The sequence below is a fragment of the Aptenodytes patagonicus genome, chromosome 4, assembly GCF_965638725.1.
Source record: "Aptenodytes patagonicus chromosome 4, bAptPat1.pri.cur, whole genome shotgun sequence".
Taxonomy (NCBI): Eukaryota; Metazoa; Chordata; class Aves; order Sphenisciformes; family Spheniscidae; genus Aptenodytes; species Aptenodytes patagonicus.
This window is the reverse complement of record NC_134952.1, coordinates 84424287-84445428: the sequence shown is the minus strand read 5'-3', so window position 1 is coordinate 84445428 and position 21142 is coordinate 84424287. Positions and strand designations below refer to the sequence as shown.

The window sequence follows — 21142 nt, the reverse complement described above, 5'->3', positions numbered from 1 at the left end:
ACGTCCTTGTTGAACACTTCATACAGCTCAACCTTCTACCGATAAAAGAAACAAAAAGGGCGGTGTCTTTGTAAGGTAACTTTGAGTAATTACGCTTTGTCTGCTCGGCTTTTTGATAATCATCTTTTTCCTGATGAATGGACAGCAAAGGAGTGCTTTGATTCACCCTCCTCCATCCGATGTCACACAAGAAATTACCATCTTTTGCCCAATTTCTTTCCCAAGAGCAAAAGGATTTCTGAGAAAACATCCTCCCACAAGCGTGATCCAAATATCCATCTTTATGACGCAGCCAAGAACAAAAGGCATTCAAGCACATGCCTTTGCTGCTCCCGAGTTCCGCGTTTCTGCCAATCTGACTGCTACGGAGTCTCATCTTCAAAAAGAGCAGTGAAATGAAAGAAGGGGGCGGAGGATGACTCTGCTACCAGGGACCACAGAGCCACGGTCATCCCTGGTGGGGTTTGCGAAGGCAGAGGGAGTGGCTGGAGATGCTCAGCGATCGGTCAGGGCAGTGGCGGGGGCGGGAGGTAAATCACCCTTTCTTAGGTTGCTGAATTTCTACAGGCATTTCACATAACTGCACAGGGCTCAGTCATCTCAGAAGATGGAAATAAGAACGTGGCAATAGCCACGGACTGGGGTGCTTTACGGAGAAATTCCCAACAATACGCAACAGAGTGGAAAAACACTCATTTTCACAGGCCAAGTCTTAGCAACTTCTGCTTATTTACCTTTTTTCCTGCTTTATGCGTAAAGAATATCTTAGGACACATTCAGAAGTTTTAATTATGATTAAACATAATACCAGAACAGGAGTTTATACAAGCTTATCATGAAGCTAAGAAAGGCATAGAAAATTTTAGAGCCCCTAAGACTTAGTTATTTAAGTGCTCTGAAATAACTGAGATACAGGCACCTCAGTACCTTTGAGAACCATGGCCCAGGGGACATTTCCAGATTTCAGATCTAACAAATACCCTTGAAGAAATCTGTCATTATTTAATTTGGGTTTTAAGCCGAACTGCCCTGAAAAAAAAAAAGGAAGGAAAATCATGGGCAGAATCCATGCTAATGACATTACGCTAAAGCGTTTCCTAAATAAATGTTTTTGAAAGTCATTTAATACAATTAGGTACCTATCAAAATCATAGGTTCCAAATCAGTTGTGATTGCCCAGTAAGAGCCGGTAAGTTGCATAATATTTTTACACATAACCAACAGCAGGGTCTGGTTCAGCTTCAGTAGAGATCGTTTCATTAACAACCCTTAATGAACACACGGTAACTGTGTCCATTAAATGAGCAGGGTGCTTTGTAATTTCCATCAATGCGTTTTATGGGTAAACGAGAGAAGAGAAGTTCCCCCTTTTAACAACGGCACTAAACGTCAGTCGAGCAGAAAGCCAAGCTGCTTCCCAAAGGTACCAGCCCGTAAACCTATGGTGCAGAGCCATGCACAGAGGGGCTGCCGTTCTCACGAACCTGGCGGCAGCATGAATATTGGATGAAAGCGCTGAAACGAAAGGTAGAGACCGAAAGGAAATACCTCCCTGGAAAGAAACTCCAGGGAAGTTGGGGCTGATGGCACTTTCATTATTGTGATTAGCCATGTTGAGAGACAGCTGCACTCCTGTTGGCCTCATTAAATTTTTATCTGTCTAAAGGACAAATTCTGCCTTTAGAAGCACATGAGAGGCACTCATTGAATTCCAGGGAGCGTGGTCTATCTCGGTCAAATACATTCTGGAGTTACTTTTTCATTAAAGTGTAAATAATAAATTACAGTAACAACTATTCATGAAGTATTTCCCTTTGTATTTAAGTCTCTCCCTCCTTAAGGCTCAAAGCACTTGAACTGGCAGGGAACATAACGCGTTATATATTCTCATAACGCAAAAACATCCCAGGTGGGGAAACCGAGGCAAAACGACATGAAAGGAGTGGCTGAAGGTCAGCCAGCGGGCTAAGCAGAGCCAAGAAAGAATTTCTTGAGAATCACTCCAACTGAGACAGGACCTGCACAGCCCCTCCGAACAAGAAAAAGAATGGAATGAAAAACAAAATCACCTAGGATCCGAGTAAAGGATGCCCTTAGCCATGAAAAATAAGCAGGGGCTGGAGTGAGAACTTAGACGACCGCCCTTTGTCAGCATCATCCTTCCCAGGATAAGCACGCTATTATTTTCTCTTTAACCAGCCCTGAAAATCTACCTCCGTACAGCGAAGAGACAAGGCTTACCGTCCAAGGTATAGTTAAATAATGCACTGAGCATGATTTACCTTCAAACCCCTTAAGTAAGTTTTAATTTGTCTTTAACACCCTGAGGTTTTGATGGCTCCTCGAGGAATGACTTCAACTGCAGAAAGGAAGAATTCGACATTCACCAGCTGCTGAAAAAAGAGGAGGCTGTTACAAGCATACGGTGCAGTAAAAATAGATGCAATATAGAGGTGGAAGGTGGATATACGCTGTAAACAGAGCCCATTTCAACCCCTTCAGTTAAGACTCTTGCTGGGTCCGAAGGAGGCGCTAATCATAGCAATGCCATAGACTCAATCCGAAAGGTTTCTTTACATTTCTACGCCTTAGGAACTCACTGAGACAGGTACTCAGAATAAAACACTAAATTGATTACTTGTTCAACTGTAACGTGGGAAAAAAGCATATCGTTGCCCAAACACAGAGGCACTCCCAACAGTCAGGAGTTTACCTGCTCGTCTCCCACGCAACATGAGAGTGGTTAGGTCTGACTGTGGAATCACAAGCGTACCGTGGGCCAGCCTGGAAACATCTCCCCAAGTTACCATAACCCTCGGTGTCGCAGTGCCTACCTGCAGGAGAGGGGTTTGGGGCTGGAGCCGAGAATTGAGGGCATCCCCTATACCACACACAAGGCGACGGAAGCACCCAAGCGACGCGTTCTAAAGACATGTCTGTCTTATGTTTTGCCTCCCATACAGCGCGGCTACAGGCCAGGATCCTTCTCCTCAAAGCAAACCCGTTCATCTTTTCAAAGGTCCAGAAAGAGCAGCAGTCACGGAGGGGGTAACTGGTATCTATAGACATCCCTGCAAATAACGCTTATGCGTTTTACCTGCAACAGCCGTTTCCTCCTTTTAAGAGAAAGGAGATGCCTCCCATACAAACAGCGGGGAGGACACAATGGAAAGCCCCAGAGCATGTGCTGGAAAGAACGTAATTTCTTAATCCCAACTGAAAACAAACACGAGTTACTCGCTGGGTGCCCAGTCCTGACATGACTGAGGCATCCTCCAGGGATCTGAAGTGCCTGGCTGCCTTAAGGGCAAAAAACTGAGGCACTTACAAATTTCATGCCTGAGGCCAATGGGAAATGAGCAGGGGGGGCTTGACAGGCTCCCCTATCTTTAGCATGCACCAACCACCTGATCTGGCCACGCTGAGCTCCTTCCCCAGCACCGGGATTTCTTTACAGCGCCCTCCAAAGCACAGTCCCTCTCTTTGCTCCACTGGACTCCTGCAGGGATATTCACCGAAAAGCCGCACACCCAGGACATTCCCTCCATTCCTGTTATTGCGCCTCTCTGTTATTCACTTAATCACGGCTTTATCAGGGCACTCGTACGTGACAAGATGCATCATCAAGAGCAATAAATATTCTTCACATGCACATACACGCCTGTTGCAACAGCAAAGGATGACAAAAAGTAGGAAATATTAATAAAGTATGATAATAGGTTAGGGAGAAATGTTAGGGTGAGTTTTATAAGCAGAACACAGAAAGCTAAGAGGCCTTAAATGTAGCAAGAAGAAAATAATTTCTTCGCTTGCTTTCATTTCTGGGTATTTTAAAATGGCAACTTTTAGACAAATTTGCAGACTGCAACAGAAGGCAGCTGACAGAACTCCAAGGCATGACAATAAGCTTGAAACTCCTCTTTTTTGATTACCACTAGTAAGAAGACTGCGAATCTCAATGTATGGGTAAGTACAGAGTCACTGCCAAGGCCTCTATAGCTGTCTGCATCCACGCACGCACACACATTTATAGAAACCACTATAAATACGGCACTATCTATTATGCCATTTTTAGAGAGAGAGAGAGAGAGACATATTCACAACATACACCACAAAACCATTTTAAGATGAATAAAGCAAGATGGAAATCAGCTTTACCCACACTGGACAATGACTGTACAGCAATAAAATGCAAGCTAGATGCTACTATCACGTAATTTTTGATTAAGAGTGCCATAGACACCACCTGTTACAGAAATCGAACGCGCACGAAAGCTTCGTCTCTGCCCAAACATTTCAGATGATCAGCCTTTTAGGTTCAGGCACAGCTGGAGTTTTTTGTAAATCTCTCTTTCCTACATCATCTCCTACGCGCCAGCTGCAAGAGCATCTCTCTGCCTTTCCCTGTGCCTCCTGCACCCTGCTGCCTGCCTGCCACCTCCCCTCCTCTCCCACTCAGTCCAGTGAAGATACGGTTAGAGCGATGTGCCACGGCCAAAGCAGCCTTCAGAGCCCACCACTGACGAGTCATCAGTACGGGTCTCGCTATGCTAATCGTGGGTTAGAAAAGCATTGTCAAGGCAACGCAGTTAGTTTTCGGCGGGCAAGTTTGGTGGGTTGCTTTAAAAGGGAAGGCTATAGCCAGTTAGCCTCTGCATTACCATTATCGGGGTTGGTAAACATCCTACTTGCACTGGAGACGGTCTTTCCAATGTCGGCCAGAGAGCGCAGGTTGGATTTCTTGGTCTGGTGCCGGTGCTTCCTGAGCAGCGTGTAGGTGACTTTGTCCTTCAGTTCTGACTTCAAAAGCCCCGTCTCGATCTGATTGTCAACGATCATTTCTGTCGCACGCAAAGAAAGGGGTGAGGGAGAGGAGAGGACAATTAATCACAAAGCACGAAACTCCGCTGCATCAAGGGAGAGCAGGGGGAGAGAGATGGATCCTTTTCACCCCACCTTTTTGAAGGCTTTCCTTCCCATCTCCAAACCACCACCAGATTTCGCCATTTTAACAGGGATCTCTTTTAGACATTTCTTTTGAAACGGAACATAAGCATTTCCATCCAGCAAAACCCATCAGCCACTGACACGTACCTATTGCACCGAGCCTCCCTTCTGTTATTTTCATACACGCCACTGAGCCTGTTTCAAATCAACTGTGCCCAGGATAAGACGGTTCTTAGTTCGGAAAGGGAATCTGCTCCGACCCTGTATTTTTGTGAAGAAGCTGCAACTACATTGCAAGTTCCAGTATGCTCCCAAAAACAACATGGTAAAACTTCTATCAGATTCAACAAGGCCTGAGTTCACCTTGCAGGCCCCCAATAAAACCTCCTCTAATGACAGGAAAAAGTCCTGGAGATGAGTAACTAATTAAATCACTCTCAGAACTGAAGTAAAATGACAGCAACTACGAAAGGCAGAACTTGCTCCAATTGTCACAGGACCTATTATGTGGCTTTGCCTGTAACTGAAGGAAAAAAAGGCTCCCAGCTCACTGCAAAGACTGCTCACTTTCCATCAATTCCCTCCTTTCTGCTCCGCTATCCCAGAGGAGAAAGAAAAAAAAAAAGGTAGCCAGATTTATTAAGAATCTCTATTGTGCATTAAATCTCACATTAAGTTGCTCCCTTCATTACTTCAGTCAACGTGCTGTCCCCCAAGGGAAAGTGGCAGCTCTTATTTGTCTACCGGTAACTTTTATTTGTGCTAATAATAAAAGTTATGGGAAAGTGGAGGCAGAACATGCATCACATTTGCTAACTCAGTGAGTCAGAAAGTCATCTTCTATATGCTGCCCAAGAATTAATGCCTCTTCAAATCACTAAGGAAAAAAGCCTAGTTCTTCCACCCAAACTCAGAAAAGGATGATTATACGCATGTAGGTACGGTTACACAAAATGTTTGGCAAAAGGTTTATTTTTGTAAAGTGCCATTTTTCTGTACGCTTTTGTTGCTCGTATTTTTTGTTAGTGATTTTTGGAATACTTCCTTCAGAACAACGTCCTTCTTCATCAAGTTTATCCTTCTCCATTTGGCAAGTATTTCTTCCCTTCCATGTTTGATATAACCGACATCAACAAAGGGAGCTCTGAGTTTTTCTTTCCTGCATGTCACTACTGGACACCAACCAAGTGGTCACGATTAAATAATTCTGGAAACCACGTCTGCAGCCTTCTTGGACATCCCTATCTATCTGATTAAGGATCTGGACCAGCAAAAATACCCCGCTTGGGATGGTGTTACAGCAACAGCAGCCACTGATTTGTAATTTAATCTCCCAGGAATTAGATTTAATTTGGGTGTGGAAGAAGGATATTGAAGGTGACATCTCAAAGTGACTTCACAAAGAAATCTAATGTTTGAGGGTTAAAGTTTTGGACTGCTGACATCAGCTGCTATCTTCTGAAGCACATTCAGCTTCAGCATAAAACTTCAGAGGTTTTCGGATTTTTTTTTTTTTTTAAACTTTGTAAAGCTGTGCATTTGGATACACAGACACAAAAATAAAGGAAGATAAATGGCACCATAAGCACCTACAAAACTAAGCTCAAAACTCTGTAGATAACATCAGAGGCAGCTTTTGTCATTCCAAGTCTTACAAACTAGTGCAACACCTGATGTGTGGTAAGTTCATGCCAGGACAATTTTGAGCCTGCTTCCCAAGATTATAGTTCAAAACACTGAGTTTTGTGGGGGGGTTATTTCATTTTGCTCTTCTACACCTCTTCACACAATGGCTTCTAAACTCAGTGTTTTGGTTAAACGTAGCTCTGCTGGATGGCTCACTTGTAAAATTTATTTTCCTATGTTTTCTCACACGTCATCGGGAACATGGTATAGCTCTCAGCAATGTCACTAAGTGTCATCCCAGGCCACGGACTGCAGAAAAATCGCCATCCCGTTCGGCAGAATGAAGCATCAGCTGGTACTGTGGCTGCTCTGCACTCTCCTTTGCTGGAGGGGAGCACCCCATCCTAAACAGAGCCCCACCTCCCTTCAGTGGCTGACCCCGGGACCTCATCCGAAAGCAGTCTATGGTCTGACCACGCGGGCCAACGTTCTGCACAAAGCAGTACTTGCCGGGTATCTCTGTCCTGAGAGATCTGGCCTTTTACCTGTCACGTTTCTGGTAGTGAGCATAAATTAAGTCAGTGTTGCTATTCCTTTCACACACACATAGCGATACCTTAGGATGTAACTTAGGATGTGTACTTCAGGATCCAAATGGTTCCGTATGATCACCAAAAAACAGTTCAAGGTAAGCACTAATGATCACTGAAGTCGATTCTTTTACTCTTCTTCCCAAATTAAGAAGAAGAACTGTCATTTATCTGTTATCTGTCTCCATCTACTTTCTAGTTTTCCCTGTTATTCCTTGGAGAATTATTAATTTATTTTCCTCTTTTAGTGAAAAAGCAGTGCTTTTTCATTAAAACCATCCCTGATGATGGCATCAGGGTTAGTAAAAATTTGTAAGGAGGAGTTGAGAGAAAGAGCCAAGGCAGCTTTACTTACCCACCACCTGCGGGAGAGAAGAGGCCTCCATATCCAGCATTATTGAGCCTTTCTCTATACACGTCCTTAACTCAAACAAGCTGTGCAGGGACAAGGTGGCCACGTGAGGTTTGCTCCATCGCTCCCCACCTTGTTCTACCTTCTCCTCAAACTTGATCCACCTAGGAAAGGACAGAGCAACAAGACTGCATTAAAGCTGTTGGGTCCTTGCAGACACACATCTCAAAGAAGCGAGACAGCTGAACCATCACGGCATACAGACAAGGTCAAGCACACGCATTTTCCCACACGTTTCCGAGGCCACAAATCCACGATCAAGTTGCAAAGGCTTAATGAATCGGTTATGTGTCAGCTGAGCAGCGATAATGCTCTGCCTGCTGGTAAACTACTGCAAATGTGAGGTAAAACATGTTATCTCTAATAGCTTTCACCAGGACTTAAACTAACACCCTTTAGCTGATGTTTGCTCCAGGCCAAGAGTACACGGGCAGCTTCAGCAACTCAGCCGAGATCCGGTCATTCCCTCCCCAGTCTGCACACCCAGTCCCTAACCCGACACCGCATCAAACCAACCACAACAACTCGACCGCCGCTCCGCCAGACCCAACGGAGAGAAAGTCAGGTAGCTTAATTATTCACACTTAAATCATCTCAAGTGAGAAGGGCTGAGCACCACAGCTCCACAAAAAGGATGGGGGGAAAAAATATTAAATCAGCGTTTCTGGAAATAAGGTGACTTGTATTCGAGTATTCAAATCCAGACAATAAAATCTGGAAACTTCAGCCACTGCCAAAACTCAGCAGCACCAAATAATACCGCCCCATACCCACAGGCTGGCATGAGGTAAAGGGTGGAGGAGAGGAGCACATCCCAACCAAATCTGAAGATGTTCTTAGCGGAACAAGTGAGCCACGAAAGGAAAAGCCACAAATTAAGGGGCTCATTCTTTCCGTCTACTCTCTAGCCGTTGTTTAATGATTTAACAAAGTAGGTCTGAAAAAAACAGAAAGCTCATCTCTAGTTGAAGATTGGGGCAAAGGTTAAATCCTGTGCTGTGCAAAATTCTCTTTACACCCCTAAAACCATGTCCTAACAGCAGGCAAGCAGGAGGTTTCACCTCCCCAAGCGCCGGGCTGCAGCCCTCCTCCACCTCCAGGCTTGACCCTGCCCCTGGCTCCGCTGCACCCAGCCAGGGGTCTGCACGGGTGGGCGGCCCGGGACGGAGCAAGCAGCTCCTTCTGCGGGGCTTGAGGAGGAGATTTTACCTGGCTCGGACCTTCGCTGCGCCAGGAAAAGGAAAGAAATGCCACAGGTCTTTTTCCTTTATTGCAGCAGCCAGCTATGGCTTTGGTATAAGCTCGGAGTGCAGGAAAAGGCAGGCGTTTTAATATCAGCTAATTGCAAAGCAGAAGTGCTTTTTAATCCTGTCTTGAGATACTATTTTAATAGATGTGGACAATGAAAATTCCAGTGACTAATATAAGGGGATTATTAAGACCAAAAACACACACGTAAAGGTAAGGAAGCTCATAAATTGGTTCAAAAGAATATTATTAACACCGAGCGAAATTATATTTAATCCTGAAAAAATGTATTATTTGAGGATTAATCAACTATGCTTTTCAATTGCAATAATATCTTTTTGAGACTTTTTTTTTAAAGCTGCTTTTTAACTCAAGCTAAAAGACTGAATTTGATCTCAAATTCATAAGGTTCTATTTTGTTCACAAAATCTAGGTATTTCCTAGGACACCTAAGGGACTTGGGCAGCTGCAAATCTGAATTTCAAAGGCTATATATTATGTGTGACTGAGACACAGTTTACCCTGAAACAGCATAAAGGCTGCAAATTACAAAGCGTTTGTCTTTTCAGTGAAAGCGTATTGTTCACCACTGTCAACAATTGCTTTCTGTTTACTTTTCTCACCATAATCCACAATACAAACAACAATAAAACAAATTTTAACCCGCAAACCTGTTTGAACTACCACCTGCTGTATTCAGCGCAGTCCCTAGAATAACCCTTTTCCCAGGGAGCGTTCACGCCCGTCCATTCCAGTGGGCATTCAGTGACAGCGAGGTGCCTTCCAAACACCCTGAAGCAGCTTTAGACACTTGGTTCTTCAGTCCCCTCTGAAGCCCTGGTGGACACCATCTCCTATACAAACCAACGCGAGCACTTAGTTAACCAAAGCTGTCCACGTGGCTTTCTATACGTTTAACCAATGCCTTGTTCTTTGTGGGTTGGTTTTTGGTTTTGTTTTTTTTTTTTTTAAAAACCTGCTTCTGCAGAACAGCTCGCTCACAACCAGAAAGTTGCATGGGCAGCTGCCGAGCACCGGAAAAAAGTGCCGGACTTGCAGGGCAGAGGGCGGTGGAGGGGGCAAAAGAGACAGCTGCAGGGTTAATGCTTCCTATCACGTGAATATACAATTGTACAGCTCTCAGCAGAGCTTCCCGGGTGTTGAAAGCAATGCTGTCCGCAGCCTAGCAGCAACGTACTGTTTCAGGGCAAAAGATTATCTCCACTGTTATTTGAGAAAACAAACAAATTACCTTCCTCGTCTCTATCCCGCTCTGTTCTTGACTTCTACATATTCTTCCCGTCTGCCAGCTGTCCTTCACTTGCAATAGCTCATAAACATTCCCGTGACCACATCAGAGAAGCAGCAAGGTATGACATAAACCACCCACGTTCTGTTATGCCTCTTGGGCCCTGGAAACTACGCTGACGGCTCCAGCAAGGGTCTCCTGGCACTGGGGACTTCTGAGTTCAGGTACCTATCAGCATCGTTAGCTCCAAAGGGCTGAGACTTGTGAGAAGAATCTGCCACCAGCGCACCTGGTTGCCTCCAGAGTAACACCCTGCACTTCGAACGCGTGTCTGGGAGCCAGCGGTATAGTCAGTGTACGCATACTGTCAAGACAGCTAGTATCTCTGCTAACCAAGATGCAAGGGCCATCTTTTGTTTATTTTTAGAGCTCCAAAAAGGATTGCGTAAAAGGTGTGCTACTGTTATAATGTGTAAAAGGTGAAGGATATAAATGTACTGCCTGACGGAGCCTATATAATAAAAAAAGACCATACTAGAAGATTAAAAAAGCTTGTCCACCATCCCACAGTCCTTTCATTCCTCTTCTCTGCAACCTCATGATCTTTCTGCCATCTCCCTGCCTTGTAGAATGACAATCCCCACACTACGGTGGACACACCTTGGTCCCCAAAAGTACTGTACTGAGCCTCAAAATAGACCGGTGGCCTCCAGCTGCTTCAGGTCTTTTCCTTTTCCCAGTTTGCTCTGTATCCTGTAACTACCGCTGAAATGCAAACATTCACATGTTAGTGCAAGAACTTGTCCATCCGTACCAGATAAATCGATTACGAGCGCCAACAAAACGAACAAGGAGCACCCAGTGACCCAAATCTTCAGGTTACCTTTTAACAGCAATAAACCTTCCCTTTTACTGCTCTATTTCTAATGCATTTACAGGGCTTTGTTGTGAAACCCTGTGTACGCTAAGCACACTTTTCCAAAATGGCCCTTTATGGTGAACCATGGCCCAGCACCATGATGTGCTAACAGGCGACAGGACCACGCAAAGGAATATGGCATCCTCAGGCCCTGGGCACGGGCTGATCTCACCTACTGTCAGAAACGTCACCATGTGCAGGGGGACAACTATAGCCCGTTTATACCGGGGTTGCAACACAGACAGCTGAACTCACATGAATCAAGAACCAGGATGGGCAACTAAAGGTCCCCTTCTGGAAACATCTTCTCATCAGTAGCTTTAAGGTTCTTGCTAGAAATTTTCCGTGACACGTACCAGTTATTTTTCTATTGAGCAGAACAGCTCTGGGAGGGACGGTATCATTTGCTAAACCCTTTTAATACAAACACCCTTTCCTGACAGCTTCCATGCTCTTTCAAGTCCTAGACCAAAGAGCTGCAGCGAGCTGCGTAGCTGGCAGCTCCTCTGCCCGCTGAAGCACAGAGCTAGCCAGCTCTAGCTGGTACGTCCTGCAGTAGGAGCCGCTCCGTAGCTTACAGCAGGTTTTTTTGTGCAAGATTAAGTCATTTCAGGAAGATACTGAAAAATCCTGAACAACCATACACTATGCAAGATCACTATCAACAAAACAGCATGCAAGTCAGGAGGGTGGGCCAAGTTTAGGAATTGCACAGTGCCTCAACAGGGTGCTTAAAGCATGTAATATATACATGCCTCTTTAAAGAGAGAGAATCATAAATACAGCTCCATCTAGCACTTCTACCAAAGACGCTGAAAACACGTAAAACCAGAAATCATTTGCTAGAGAAGAAGAAAACCTCCCTTTTTCTCTACAGCCACCTGACTGTGAAGAGTGCAGGCATATCCTACTGTAAGGTCCTTTGAACTCAATAAGAGCAAAGGGCTCCTGACAAACGTCCCTCAAGAAATAGAAGTGCTTTGTGATCTGTCACGCAGGGGACAGGGCATCTTTCTTCTGATGGCTGACATTTGTGGACATAAGGAAAACAGAGCTTCCCAATATTCATACTATAAAGGAGAGACCGAAGAGACTGCTCGTTAAGAAATACCACACACTAAGGCCCAAATCGTGAAAAAGCTTTTAAAAATTGCCATTAAAACCCCTTCCCAAAGACCTATGCACGGACAGAGGAAAGCATAATTTGCTGTAAAAAGCAGAGGTGGGCGGTACAGATGACAAAATGCAAGTACTGAACTAATGATAAGAGGAAAGAAAAGCAATAAAGGGAGAAAAGGATGACCAACAAGTAGGAAGTTAAAGAGTAAAAGGTGAAAAGCCTTTAAATAGGTTCTCCGAGTGAACGAGAAGTAAAAATAAAGATAGATAAGGGGGTAAAGGGGTAGGTGGTGCAGCAGTTCATTAAATCACAGGTAAAGAAGATTAAGGTAACCAAACAACACGGGCTAACTACGAACACAGTAGGTGCCCTTAAGACTGGAAAGTGGGGAAAGAGCTTAGCCCAGCCACAATAAAGGAAAACAAAAAGCCCCAAGTTAAGCGAAGGGGATTGGGAAGAGAGAAGGTAGAGCCCCAGACTGCTCTCTGGCTGGATGAGCACCTCTTTCCAGTGGGACGTTTCAGGCCTTCACAGCAACCAGACTGCGATTAGGGGTTTACCTTTTAAGGCAAACCCAAGAAAAATATTTTTACTGTATAAAAAAATCAAAACTTTATAAGGCTAGAGGCTAAACAGCAGCCTTTAGATCATGAATCCAATCCAATGGCTCTTTCGGTGGTGTTCAGAAATAAACGATATGTAACTTGTGTCAACCAGATCAAAAAAACATGCCAGTTTTTTGGCATGGTTTTTTGACCATGGTTTTGGCATGGTTTTTTGACCAAACCAAGAGCAGCGTCAAAGAAACAGGCAGAGAACCTAACCAAGAAACTCAAAGTGGGCAACCCAATCCAGCATTTAACGCACACCTTGAATAATTTCCTCAAAAGAAACAACCTTTAGGTTTTTTTGCCTGTTTAAAATGAATTTCATCAGTAACTCGCTAGGAGAGGGACACAGTCAGAATTTCCCAACTTGCGGTGTGCGGTGGGGTCAGGCTCAAATCTACTTTTGGGCAACAGAATTGAAGTAGTTTTGACACACCTGCAGAAGCTTTATTCAGGCACCGATTTCTGACAACTCTGGCCAAGACACTGTCACGCTTTGCAAAGCACTAATAAGCCCATACGTCTGTTGGGTCTCTGCAGGAAAACTATTCAAATAAATCTGGCACTCTATTTTCTTCTGGTTTTTGTTTTAAAGGAATATTTAAACAAAACCTCAAATCCTCTCATTTATCAAAGAAAGGTAATTTGAACTGTACAGGCTCCTTTCTGCGGATTCTCCAAGCTACCCTGTAGCACGGATATTAGGGCAACTGAATGTGAAACAGGGATTTCCCACGGGGGTCCTGTGCAGCTGCCCTTCCCTTTTGGGGTAAAAGAAAACCAACCCACCTTGCAGTCTCCTTCCATTCCATCTCTTGTCCGTCGACAGCCAGAAGTTCATCCAGCTCCGTGAAGAGCTGCGGGGGCGCCGGGCTGTCATCTTCCTCTCCGAGGATGAAACGGATGCGTTCGGCAGCGGGGGAGACTGCAGAGGTGAAAATACTGCGGTTAACGGCCCGAGAGATGACCAGGGATGTGCGGCTCCTCTCCTTCCCCTTCTCCCCAAAGCCATTCAGCTGTCTCTCCAGGCTGTCTTTTCCATTTGACATCCTAGTCACTGCGGACGGAGGGGCGTGAGCGAGGGTGCGTCTATCTCCCTCTCTCCCCTTCCTTGCCTCTCACTTAACTTCTTAAAAGTTCAAGCTGGGAGTAAAGTTCAGGAAAACTTGCCTCTTCCTACAGTCCTTAACTATGTTACAGCAATTTGCAGCCCTTGTAAAAAAAGCGCTATCAAGCTCAAAACCAATATGCTCTATGGTGCGTGCCCAAGGACCTTTCGTACTCTGATCAGCTGAGATCCTTCGCCCCCTTTTTTATATGACGTAAAACCAGTTTCAGCCAAACTATTTTGGGGCTTGCTGTGACAGCATCCCATAGCTGGCTTTCCCCTCCCTGCCAACAAAGCTCGGGCTGCCATTGGCCTGCACGGCAGGCTGTAACCTCCCCAGACCTACTGCTGGAAAACACAGGAATATTTAACAGAAAGGTTGTCTCATCTATACATGAAGAATGCGACCCAACGCATTTAGTCAGGCACCAATGCACTGGAAAAAAACAACTGTTCCCATTGGGAAAAGACTGCCCATTTAGGCAAAAGAAACTATGTTCAACACATGCTCTTTTGACAGCACAAGCAAAGTTCATTTGCGTTATTAGCTCAAGAAAAATTAGCAGAAACGTCTTCCTGGCTAAGAAACACGCGTGATTCAAAATTAAAAACCGAGAACATCACTGTCTACATCCCAAGACCTAAGGGCATCTCCCAAAGGCAGCTGGAGCTCATGCCGCAAGAGTCACCTTGCTGGAGGACTTCTTGGGGTCTACAGGTTTTTTCTGACAGTATCACCTTAAAACGAAGGTGTGATCATGTGAAATTTTAAGACAGACATCCTTTCTGCTGAATGTTTATTAGCATTAGAGTTAAACAGCAGACTATGAACTTTGAACGCTTCTGCTAAAAACTCCTTTCTTTTCAAAAGATCAGCTGTCTGTCTGTTGCAAAATAATTAATTACACCAGGTGTCCAATCACCATTGATTTTTCCAGGGTAAACAAAGTCTCAATTTGTAATGTGAAAAAAGGAACCCGTAAGAAACACGCCCTTTCCTCCCCCCACCTTTGTTTTTTCTTTTTTTAAGAAACTTTCATAGCTTTCTTCTTAAATTACTCAGCAAAGGTTGATGCAAATTCATTTCTTTGTCAGTTAGGGCGATGATGCTTTCGTAATATAGAACAGATTTCTTTTCCATTGAAAGTATATTTGCAGTCATAAACGCCCTTGCAATTCCCCGGGCATCCAAGCAACATTGCCCCGCGCTGGCTCTGCAACTCAGAGGGGTAACACCACACAGAGCCACGCATCGGAAACCCCTGCAGTGCTCAGGCCAGGATGGTATCGAGAGTAAGGGCTGTTGGGCACCCTAGCACCTACCAGTCTTTTGGCTTTAAATGTTTACAGAGGAGCCACGTGTCCCTTCCTTAACATCCCAACCCAGCACCAGAGAAAGCAGCCTCTGAAGAGGTCTTCAGAGTACTGCATGTCCTGCTAAATGGGCTGGAAAGTGATCTCCTCCTCTCGCTTGAACGGGAGCAAGGACATTTACACGCTCCTCCTTTCTCCTGTCATGAAGTCCTCAGCAGCATTGCCTTTCATCACAGAAACACAATCCCATTATGGAAATCTATAAAAGCCCTGACCAACCCTCAGTACGGAGCATAACAGTTCAGCCTCTCTACCTGTCAGCTAGGCGCATCAATCTGTTTTCCAGCGCTACCATCCTGTCTGCACAGATACATTTTGGAACTGTTCTGCAAAGTGCATCTGCTACCACTGAGGTACCACAAACTAGTGCTGGTCTACACCCGTTTCCAGAAATCCCCATCCGCTATCCCCCACCATTTTCACCTCCCTGAGACGTGTAGCAGAGCCCTTGCCAATCCCCAGCAGAAATAATTAACATCCTGGTGACTGCCTATCGCCACTCCTTTCCCAAGCTCATCATCTCAAGGGTACCGTTCCATAACCACAGTTACCTTAACCGCGACTGTCTCGGAACATGTGCTACAGCAGCCTTCCAACACAGACCAGCTGGTCTGTGCCTCTGCCACTACATCACGTAAGCCACACGTTGCCCATCGTACAGTAAAACTCCCAAGCCACACGAAGGCTTTCGCGTTTCCCGTCTGTCCATCCTTTCAGAAAATCCATCACTTCCCACAAAAACAAAAGCTTTCCTTCGATATGCTCCTAACAGGAGAGAAAAATATTGCTAAACTGAATTTACAGACATTTAGTTACCGAAAAATACACATTAACCCTCTTGGTAATTAGCACTGTTATATAACCACTAGTTCCTACAGAATTTGTCTTTTTTCTCAGATGTATTTCTCAGAATCTGTGAGGTGCATAATGACTATTTGATTATTTGACTTGGATGTAGCAGATGCACTTTGCAGAACAGTTCCAAAATATATCTGCAAACACGTAACCTTACGCATGAAAATTGTCCTTGCAATTATAAAAGCAATTTGAACTAAAAAACTGCGTCTAAAACACATTTAAAACAAACATTAGTATAAATAATTAAGATGATCCTATTCTAAAAATGCAATTAGGCATAACACTTGAGCTCATCTTTATACAGTCAGCCCCAATCAACCACCGGTGCCAGAAGCTTCTGCTGAAACTAATGCGCCCGAGCATCAGGAGGCAGGGTTCAATTTCTCGCACATGCTTCAGGGCAGAGATCTCTCGCTAGGTGCACGTAGGAAACAATACCGACTCAAATAGAGGCCCAAGATAGAGCTAAGGCCTTTAAATACAGAGAATTAAAAGACGGTGCCTGGCCAAAAGAACACAAAACAGCTTATTGCATGAGCCCACAAGACTTGCATGATCTGCTTTCTCATCTTCCCTTAGCTGGTTTGAACGTAGCTGAAGAACACCACGATCAAGCGGTTGCCACTCTCCAGCCGTCCAGTGGTTTCACAGCGGTGGAAAGGGCCTGGGGAATTTAAGCTGAACGACTACAGCTCGTGGCTGATGGTGTCTGAACTCTGCCGTCGTCCTCCAGATGAAGAGCAAGACCTGCCGGCAGAGTACCCGGCACATGCATGTTCCATCATCTTCCCTCTCAATCTGCACTAATGACTCTCAATATACTTTTATGTTCTGAACGGAATTTCAGTATCACAGCTAGAAAAGCAGTAAAATAAATTCACAGCCTAGCGCTTCAAAAAGCAACGTGGAGCACAGCAAGCGGTTGGTGCATGGAACAGCCTGTAAGAGAAGTGACTGCAGAGCTTCTAGAGCTGCTGAAGGCATCGGTTGCAGCCGATGGGAAAATTCTCTCTTTTCAGTCATTTTGAAGTGGTTTTATTACATGGAAGCGTTACCCTGATACTCGCGATCCCATAACACGATAATTCCACAACCGCCCACAACATTTTGCTCACTGAACTGCATCATGAGAGGTATTACAGAAATGCTCCCACCAAACATGGACATGCATCATACGTCACACCCCTTCTTTCTTTTCTTCTTTCTTCTGTTTTTGCTAATTTCCTATTAGCTGCATTTAGCACAGATGATAAGGTTCAAAATCCAATTAAGGAATTTGCTGGGTCACAGGTCTCCTATGGCTTGCTTTACCACGTTCTTTATTGCGATTTTGTAGGTTAATGGGCCGTTTATGGGTTGTTTATGTGCTCTCTTTAGCAAGGAGAACATATTTTCATCTTAATCTCCAGAGCGAACACTGTGTGCTCAGCACGGGGCGGACAGCTGAGTATCAGGCTTAAGAACCGGAGAGCAATTAACCTGGGGGGTGAACTCTGCAGACCTCCCCCTGCCCGACCTTTGAGCACCAACCCCGCCAGCCTGCCCCAGCCTTGACCATCACCTTCGCTTCTACCTAATCCGTCCAGTTTAGGAGCTGCTGGAACTAGCACCATTAACGACAGGATCAGCTGCTGCTGCTGCTAAGTCTTTTTAAATATTATTTTCCTTGCTATCTCATTCAAGAAACATCCTGATGATCAACAGACACATGTAGCAGAGAAAATGCTAATCCACAGATTTAGATGGCTAGGATTATATTTCTCCCCTGAATGGGAGAGGAATTAAGGTATTAATTGCAGGTGGTAAAATGCTGCAATGCAACATTTAAACAGAGGTATTGCCATCCGTAAGCGACACCTCTTACCTCCCCCTTTTTCCTTTCCTGTTCTTGCGTTCAGTCACAAGCGGTCCATGAGGTGGCTTATAAAATACATCACTTGCAGAAGAGAATGAACACATCAGCAGTTTCTCCTAGTTCAGTTCAGGCCAATTACAAGTACAATTTATACCCTCGGGTTCCCAAAGGCAAAATCAATCTCCATCAACAGAGAGAAATCTCAGAGAGCTCAGAAATAGAGAGAGACACATTCTAGCACAACAACCTCAAATCAGCCACAGCTGAACTTCCCAGCCCGACATCAGTCCCAGTCCTGCAGCTGCTGGCTCTGGTGGGGAGCCCTCCCTCGCTGCCCGGCACGATGGAAGAGCAGGCGCAGTGCCTGCGGTGCTCCCTGCTGCGCACGGGAATGCCGGGAGGCTTCGTGGTGTCGGCAAGTATCCTAAAGTCACCTCCTGCTTCAGTGCCAAGTTACAAGTGCCTCGCTTGTCATGGGTGGAAGATGGTTATAGCCCGGCTCTCCAGGTGTACGATGCTGCCTTGGGATGGGGGGGGGCCACATTTCTGTTGATGCACAAGTAAACCAGCCTCTTCTCCAATCAACCAACACGGCTTTCCTTCTGTTTTTTCAGCTTGCTGTTACCAGTGACACTTCTAAATACCCTTGGGACCTGCACACCTCAGTCAACTGCTTCCTCCATTCAAGGCCACAGAGACCATCTAACATGAAGTTCTCGCGACTTTGAAGTACATCGGCAGCTACAAAAATCCCCAAGAGACCTGATGTAAATCCTTCCTCAAAGCCTGTGGCAACATTATCAATGAAGGCTATTTGTCAAACCTGCTTTCCAAATACACTTATTAAAATAGGACAGGATTATACTCCCATTAATTTCTGGGGTCGCCCTCACTCAGCCAAAACTTGGTTCAAATCCACCTGAAGTCAGAGCGAGCTAGTTAAGTGAAACACCTGTGCAGACACTTTTATCAGATTTAAAGTCCTTTTCTTTCTAGTTTAGCAGACTTCACTTCCAAAATGAACCCATTACCCAAAACAATTTTAATTGTGTGTTAATGTTGATACAAGACCTCACACAGTTTAATCATTTCCCTTATCATTTATACCTTTGATCAACTGCCATTCATTTCCTGACCGTTCTTGCATAGACAAGCCCCAGAGTTTGAGCGTTTTTAGATGCAATTCAAGGCACTATCTGGGGGTAAACTTCTACTAAGGATAACTGATGACTAAACCCCATGCTCCAGTCAGCGTTACCAATGAGAGCAGCAAACCAGGCAGTTTTACTATTCTAATCCCCCCTGACAGCAACAACCCCTTCTCTACCTAGGCTTCATGCCTTGCAGGTCACAAACAGTGCAACACAAGCACAGAGCTCTGCAGACTACAGACAGTGCAAAACTGCTCCTAAGGACAGAAGACTGGGGAGGGGGGGGGGGATTGCAACTCACTTTAATTTTGATTCTCCCTTCGTACAACTTCCAGCTGCAGGGCAGACGGTGGACACTTACTGTCTCCCCTTGATCCCCCTTTCACAACAGGGATGTCATGAGAAGCAGCAGTAACCTGGACCAGTGCTGATTCCACATCGCTGGTAACACCAGAATTCATGCTATCTTGATTTTGCAGTGAGATTCTTACTCTGCATCTACCTGGCTCAGTCACTCAGTTTGGCAAAAATTCTGGAGGAAAGCTTCTCAACCAAGACCAGGGTAAGATTTGACCATAAGAATGTGAGATGAGACTTAAGAGCACCATCTAAAAGCAAGCAGAGAAGGCTTTCACAGCTCACAGTTTTACCAGCTTCCTTTAAAGACTAACCCAAACAGAGTCACACCTAAAACCAGGAGTCACCAAAAATCGTCGTCTTGGACGTCTTCACCAGTTTGTGTACGGCACCTGACACACTCAGCCAAGGCCACAGGGTAAGGGAAAGGACGCTCTCTCAGTTTACTAGCAATACTGTTCAGCATTTCTGGAGCACTGCTCCCGTTAGAGCACGGCGCATAGGCTCTCCTTGCTATTCTTGCACCTTTATGGGTAAGGACTGTTACTCCCATTACAGAAGAGACAACAGTCAAATTAGGTAATACCAATTTCTGCAGAACAACCCAGGTGAGAACTGATTTCCTGATCCCCCAAGTGCTCTATCAAGTGAGCACATCCTTGAGTGCCACCGAAGAAGTAAACTGCACAAAGATTTACGCATGAAATCTGCTTCACGGCAATGCTTGCACCTGAAAACGTTGCTCAGTGACCGCACATCAGGCCTTTCCCAGGGTCTTGCAGAACCCACCTCTGGGATGATCAACTCTCCCGCTAATCACTCTAAGCAAGCGTGAGAATTTCTTTTTTTCTTATTTTGTTTCTTTTCTGATAGAGAAAAACGATTGCTTTTTGACCCTGCACTCGGTGCTGGCTGGTAGCAAGGCAGCTTAGACTTGTCCACAGGCAGAACCTGGCAGCCTGCAGGGAACACTCACCACGCTACACAGAACCCATCCTCGGCCGTTCCTTTCACGACTACGGGGTGCAAAAGCAGAGAATGCTATTCAAGCTGCTTGATCCATCTTGGAGCAAATATCCCCCATCCCTTGATCGTGACCCTTTCCAGCACATAATGAATAGCATTGACTGCCTCTTGAATAATCCATTTTTTGCTGGACTATTGTACTGCATGATTGTACACGTTCTACTGTAAGCTCCTCTGCAGCATGTGGCATATATTAAGTCTTTGATCTGCAAAAAATCTTCAGTATTAGACAAATGCTTACTAATAACATATTCTCTCAAGTGCCAGAAGAATGGCAGCTTTTACGTAACGATTTGCTGAGCATTCTCAGCCCCCTTGGTCTTCAACGCTGTTGAGACCATGTACAAAAGTTTTGTCTACAGATATTTTATTGAAACATTCCTTGGAGATACAGGGACAGAAAAAAGACCCTTCTTCCAAAAATGTCTCCAATCAACTCATCTATAGCAGGCAGTTCACGTGGACAAGGTGTGCAATGTGGACAATCGGTCTGGCAACCTTTTAAATAAAGCCAGCATCATCTAATGAAAAAGTCAGTCAGCCTTAACATAAAAGGCACTGCCTATAAAAGAAGAAAGACTGCTAATTCCAACCACACAGTTATGATAGAAAGACCATGGCATGCTATACCTCAAGTCTAATTATGAACTTTTCCCAACATTGTTCCACTCGAGAGAGACTGTCAATAACTGTC

The 21142-nt window shown here is 44.9% G+C and overlaps 1 protein-coding gene across 5 annotated transcripts in view; it reads right to left on the bottom strand.

The window, feature by feature from the left end:
• Positions 1 to 21142, bottom strand: part of SLC4A4 (solute carrier family 4 member 4) — a 230496-nt gene that overhangs the window by 81623 nt on the left and 127731 nt on the right. For 4 of the 5 annotated variants that reach the window (XM_076337456.1, XM_076337457.1, XM_076337458.1 and 1 more), the window contains 3 exons: positions 13509 to 13644; positions 7519 to 7679; positions 4662 to 4841 (listed from right to left, as the gene is read on the bottom strand). In XM_076337456.1, the coding sequence (XP_076193571.1) occupies positions 4662 to 4841; positions 7519 to 7679; positions 13509 to 13644 (477 nt within the window). The remainder of the gene's footprint in view (positions 1 to 4661; positions 4842 to 7518; positions 7680 to 13508; positions 13645 to 21142) is intronic. The other variant, XM_076337459.1, reaches the window with a different exon arrangement.